This window comes from Dipodomys ordii, unplaced genomic scaffold (assembly GCF_000151885.1).
Source record: "Dipodomys ordii isolate 6190 unplaced genomic scaffold, Dord_2.0 Scaffold14, whole genome shotgun sequence".
NCBI lineage: Eukaryota > Metazoa > Chordata > Mammalia > Rodentia > Heteromyidae > Dipodomys > Dipodomys ordii.
Window position 1 is genome coordinate 14,257,164 of NW_012267230.1, and position 5,584 is coordinate 14,262,747.

Sequence of the window (5,584 nt, forward strand, 5' to 3'; positions counted from 1 at the left end):
CAGGCCCCGCAGGCCCCGCCGGCCCCGCAGGCCCCGCAGGCCCGGGCGGCTGGGCCAACGCGACCCGGAAAGCTTAACGTCCGCTTCCGGACTCGCTTTAGAGTCACATTTCAGATGCTCAAGCCACGCGTGGCCGGTACCTGACAGAACTGTCCGTCAACACCCGGTTCTGGAAAGTTCTGTCAGCCACAGGCCGGGCCTGGCCCTGTGGGGCCCGCAGGGGGCGGCCAGCCCGGGCGCTCAGACGCGCCTGACCAAGTCCCGGGTCTCCGCAGGACCCGAGCACACAAAGGGCGAGCCGCCTTACTGCGCAGGTCGCGGAAAGACATGGCGCTCTGGTCCCGGGAGCCGCGGTCCCCGCCGCGTCGCCGACGCCCCAGCTTTCGCGGGCCCAGCGCTCTCGGGTTTCTATGGCAACCTGCAGAACACCGGACGGCGAGCGGCTGGGCCAAACTTGGTGGAACGCGAAGCCGCCTCCTCACGCACGCATGCGCATAGGAAAGGAGGGCGGCTTGGGACGTTCCGACTCCAGTCCGGGCTTCGCGCCGCCTCTCAACGCCTGTCTTTCAACCCCCTTGGCTGACGTTTGACACCGGTGGGCACGCGCTGAGCGCCTCCAGCGTGCTGGACAGTTTGGGTGGTACGTCCCGTAATGCTTCTCATTCTCTCGCGTCTGTAACGTCTATATACCCTCGCGAGCTCTACAGTCTCATGAAGCCCGGTCTCCCTCCCGGATCCTTGCACAGCACCGTTTCTCTCCAGCGTGTGTTTAAAAGGGGCGGTCGCCAGATCAAAGTCAAGAAGAAAAGCATCCGCAGCGAATAAGTGGATGCAGGATACACACACAGTGGCGGAGAGGGCTAGCTACCGAGCTGCGCACGCGCAGAGGACGATCCAGGGAGATGTGTGCGCGCGCACTCGGCTTCGGCGCACGCGCAGAGGACGATCCAGGGAGGTGTGTGCGCGCGCACTCGGGTCGGCCAGCTCCCGCTCGGGGAGTTTCCTCCGCGAGCCTAGCGTGCCTGCGGTTGTCATGGCAACCTCGGTCCCTTCCCGCGGAGTCCCCACCAGGAACACGCCCTGGTGCCCACAGCAGGGTTCGGGAAACGAGACAAAGACCGGCTGGGAATGGAAATGAACGGAGCCCAGAAAGGTGGGCGACGAGGAAGGCTGAGCCCGCCCCGGCGGAGAGGCCGGGGTGGTGAAGGCCGCCCTCTGCCGGTCCACTGTGGTATCAGCCAAGTAAAAGAATCGAACTGGGTGTGTGCGAGACTTGAGACTGGTGCATCAACTGAGTGGTGCAAAGTGCACACGCAGGAATAACGAATGTTTTGAAACTTCTATTTCTTCATGTATGTTTAGCTTCTTAAATATGCGCGCAATAAATTCACATGAAAGGCGAGCTTGCTGTATACCCATAATGTAAAAATATTGGCTCTGAAATACGGATGCCAGATGGGATTGATAATAGTATGGAACACTGAATTCAACAGTATGCAAAGGAAAAGGGAACTCGGTGTGTGGAATTCAGAGATGAGATAGAGTCATACATTGCAGCCAATCCAACAAGTGACAGTGCACTTGAAGTTTTTAAAAAAATAGTGTCTGTAACAAAATGGCTTTGGGAATAACTGTAAATCCACAACAAATAAGTGAACATCCACTGTTATCTGGAACTAGACACAAAAGCTAATTTTAAATGGCTCACCAGGAGCTTCCATCTGTAATCCTAGCTGCTTAGGAGGCTGATCTGAAGATGGTGTTCCAAACCAGCCCAGGTAAAACAGTCCATAAGGTTCTTTAATCACTGAAAAGCTGGAGGTAGAGTTGACACTCAGGTGGTAGAGCACTAACCTTGAGCAACAAAATTAAGGAGCAGACATTAGACCTTGAATTCAATACCAAAAAAAAAAAAAAACAATCTGGTGCGATTGTTTTCAATGTGGATTCTCCAGTGTTTTTCCCTATGTACAGATGATGGCATCTGACAGTAGAGAAAATTAGATGATTGTGTGTGTGCATGTGTGTACACTGAACTGAAACCAGGGCCTTTGTTCATGTAAAGCCCATGCTTAACACTGAATTACATCTCCAACCTGGATGATTACTAAATTGTGACATTTACATTTTCACCAGCAATATAATTCAATTCTTCCACATCCTTACAGGTACTACCCAGGACGGTGTGGGAAAACAGACAGTTCAACAATGAAGTATCGGGTCTAGTCACAAGAACCACCTTTTCAGCATGCTCAAAGCATGCTTCAATCCCCCTCACAGATGAGGAAGCTGATATCCCCAAGGGTCATCCCAGAGAATGACTGTCCAGCTTGCCAGAGTACAATCTGTTTGGTGTGGCTTATCCTGAGTCATATAAGGAACCAGCAACTTCCTTTGCGGCCCTCATCTCACCCTGCCCTGGGTAACAACCTCTCCCAAATTAGAAGGCCTAGGAAGGACAGGATCTTCACTGTGATGTCATAAGAGTCTGTTGCCATGGGAGACCTGCAGACCCATCCCCTAGGCAGGGGAGAGCAGGGCCCTGCTGCACACAAGGCCTGGCCATTCCTGCCCAACCATACTGGCCCTCCATGGATGCCTTGGTCTGTGCGTTCTCTGAGCTGCGCATAAGAGAAGGTGCCAGGATGTGAGGAGGAGTGGCAAGAGAGATGCCCTCTTGTCCTGACCTGGGCCCAAAGCCATGGGGGTAGCTTCAGGGACACGCATGCATGCTGTGGACTTTGGGGTGGCCACTGTCTTTTTGTACCCACTGTGAAATTCTGATACTTGGACCAGAATTCCCTTCCTAGGGTAGAGGGCACAAAAGGCTGGTACAAAAGGATCAAAATACTGAGAGGGATTTCAGAGCCAAGGTTCCAGGGTTTTTTTGTTTTTGTTTTTGGTTGGTTGTGGGGCTTGAACTCGGCCTGGGCGCTGTCGCTCAGGTCTTCAGCTCAAGGCTGGCACTCTACTACTTGAGCCACAGCACCACTTCGTTTTCTCATGGTTCATTTAAGATAAAGAAGCTCATATACTTTCCTGCCTGGGCTGGCTTTGAATCATGATCCTTAGATCTCAGCCTCCTGAGTAGCTAGACTACAGGTGCAAGACAACTCCTGGCAGTTCCACGCTTTTTAACAGCTGCTTGTTGATTGGAGAAGAAATGTGAGGAAGGGAGGGCATAAAGGCAGGAAACAGAGCTCATTTGGCTAGGGATACAGCCCATCATACGCATTGGTCTTCAAGGCAGGTTGTGGGCTGGCTAGCCATCACCCTCCTTCCTGGCTCTCTCCCTTGCAGATGCAGTCAGCTGGGTCCGAGGACACCCCAGCCACCCAGACACACCATCCAACATCTACGAAGGTGGCCTGGGGACCCAGCAGCAGCAGTGCCCCAATACCCAGGGAAGCAAGCCCAAGAACTTCCGGCTGCGTCACCTCCGAAGCCTGGCTTTTTACCTGCCAGGCCATGTGCAGCCAGCCGGCCAGTGTGAGAGCCACTGGCTGGGCCGGCTGCTGGCTGGGGGCAGCCTGCCACGGCCTGAAGGCTCAGCCTGGCCCCTGGACCTGTCCCAGAGAACTCCGGGTCCAGGTAACAGCCACTCCTCAGCCCTTCTGGAAGCCCGAAAGCCCAGGGACAACCTGGGAAATAAAGGTGAGCGCCTTTGAGGCAGGACTGGAGATCGGAGGCTAAGACCCCAGGAACTTTCCAAATGGGCCGTTTCCCCATTTTCCAGACGTCTGTCAGGGACTAGGAAAGAACAGAGTGTTCGGGACACTTCCAAGGCGGGCGGGGAGTCATGCTCCAGGCACTAAGATCCCAATGAATGTATTCCTGTCCCTGAGCCTCGGTTGAGTACAGGCCATGGATGTGTTCTCATCAAACTCCCAGGTGATGAGCCAGGGCCAGGGACAAAGCAAGAATGAGGCTCTGTGATTGATCAAGAGTTTGGGGTTCTTAGGCCAGGCGCTGGTGGCTCACGCCTGTCATCCTAGCTACTGAGGAAGCTGAGATCTGAGGATCGAGGTTCAAAGCCAGCCAGGGCAAGAAAGTCTGTTAAACTCTTTTATCTCCAATAAACCACCAGAAAACCGGAAGTGGTGCTGTGGCTCAAGTGGTAGAGTGCTCACCTTGAGCTGAAGAGCTGAGGGACAGCACCCAGGCCGAGTTCAAGCCCCACAACTGACCCAAAAAAAAGAGTTTGGGGTTCTTGTTCTGCTTGTGGATTTGATGAGCCGTGGGCAGCCCCCTGGCTGTCTGTCAGTTTCTCCGTTTGTACGATGAGGCGTCCTTACACCTGGAGCCAGTCACCCTCCCCTCCACCCTCTGGCAGTTCTCGGCAAGGGAACATGCCAGCATGCCAGCCATCCCCTTGTTTTGAGGGTTTGACAGGGACTCCAAGGGGGACTGCCAGCTGCCCATGTGGCCTCCCTTTGGGTCCCTCTGGTGACTCTCCTTTCTTCTCTCTCCCCAGCTTCCAGTTCCGGCATGGACCCAGCCATGGGTGCCCCTTCCCAACTCATTCCCCCTGAGGGCTTGGGGCTTAGGTCCAAGAGATCCTGGAGGGCCCTGGAGGAGTCCATGTGTCCCTTGTGCAAGAGAACCCGTTCTGGGGCATGTGAGAGGTCCTAGGGGTTCTGAGAGCCAGGGCTGAGGACAGCAGGGAAAGTATGGCAGAAGAGCAGGAAGAGGCAGATCCCAGAGCAAAGGCTCAGCCCCAGCAGTAGCCCTCCCCCAGGGAGATGCCACCCCCACCCCCCAGCTGCCCAGCACCGGATCTGGGCCAGCCTCAGGAAGGTGAGGGGGGGAGGGAAGAGGGCCCGTGGGAGGGATAGAAGACATGGAAGCATGGCCATGCCCTCACAGCCAGACCAAACTCCAGTCAGCCACTTGTACCCGAGAGGCCAGGAGGAGAATCTGGTTCCTGAGAGGCTGGGAAGTCCTCAGGTCTAATCTCAGTAAAAGCCAAGGCCTGCACCTTCTTGTCACTGATCTGTCATCACGCGAGTTTGGGAAAATAGCCCAGTGTTAGCTGGGAGTGGTGTGCACAGCACACCTGCAATCCCAGGCATGGGCTTCAGCCTGGGCTCCACTGGCATCTCGGTCTGCACTGGTCTGCAGCGGGGCGGCCCTGGCACGGCCACTGTCACCTCATCTTGGTGGCTCCATACACCGCCCAGCAACCCCAGGTCACCCACAGTGCAGTGGGTGGCGGGGTTCCGGGCCTGCCTCTTAGCCCCTTGCCGGTAAGCATCAGGCTTCAGGCAAGTGCTACTCCTGCTCAGGCGGCACGTGGCGCGGCCCCTCCTTTCTCCTGAACCCCATTTCCATCACTGAGCGTTTCCTAGGTCCCTAGGACACAGGAGAGCTCTGACCTCGGGCGCTTAGATTTTCCTGAGCGTGTGGGTTTGGTTTCTGGGTGGGGGACAGAGCCCCAGGGGCATGAGGCGGGTTGGGGACATTGCATCCAAGAGCAGTTGGGACTAGAACAGGGAGGCGGGGATGTGGTCGCCTAGTGGTCTGCACGGTAGTGCCCGCTGGGTGACAAGCAGCTGCCTTTGCCCTCATCCACTCCCATGCTTCT

The 5,584-nt window shown here is 55.8% G+C and overlaps 2 protein-coding genes across 3 annotated transcripts in view; one reads left to right on the forward strand and one right to left on the reverse strand.

Annotated features, from left to right (window-relative positions):
- The window catches only part of Cluap1 (clusterin associated protein 1), a 20,387-nt gene extending 19,978 nt beyond the window's left edge, over positions 1 to 409 (reverse strand). The window contains exon 1 of one of the 2 annotated variants that reach the window (XM_013011555.1): positions 308 to 409. In XM_013011555.1, the coding sequence (XP_012867009.1) occupies positions 308 to 329 (22 nt within the window). In that variant the 5' untranslated portion in view covers positions 330 to 409. The remainder of the gene's footprint in view (positions 1 to 307) is intronic. The other variant, XM_013011557.1, reaches the window with a different exon arrangement.
- A 79-nt stretch (positions 410 to 488) lies between these two features.
- On the forward strand, positions 489 to 4,777 carry LOC105981878 (chromosome unknown open reading frame, human C16orf90). Its single transcript, XM_013011227.1, has 3 exons — positions 489 to 584; positions 3,267 to 3,654; positions 4,475 to 4,777. The coding sequence occupies exons 1-3, from the start codon at positions 489 to 491 to the stop codon at positions 4,630 to 4,632; spliced, it is 642 nt and encodes a 213-aa protein (XP_012866681.1). The 3' UTR covers positions 4,633 to 4,777.
- The last annotated feature ends 807 nt before the right edge of the window (positions 4,778 to 5,584 follow it).

What these genes read in the sequence shown, in the direction of transcription:
- LOC105981878 (XM_013011227.1), top strand. Translation starts at nt 489, where the DNA reads ATGCGCATAGGAAAGGAGGGCGGCTTGGGACGTTCCGACTCCAGTCCG. An exon ending in TTTCAACCCCCTTGGCTGAC is followed by an intron (nt 585 to 3,266) that starts GTTTGACACCGG and finishes TGGGCTGGCTAG; the next exon opens with CCATCACCCTCCTTCCTGGC. An exon ending in GGACAACCTGGGAAATAAAG is followed by an intron (nt 3,655 to 4,474) that starts GTGAGCGCCTTT and finishes CTCTCTCCCCAG; the next exon opens with CTTCCAGTTCCGGCATGGAC.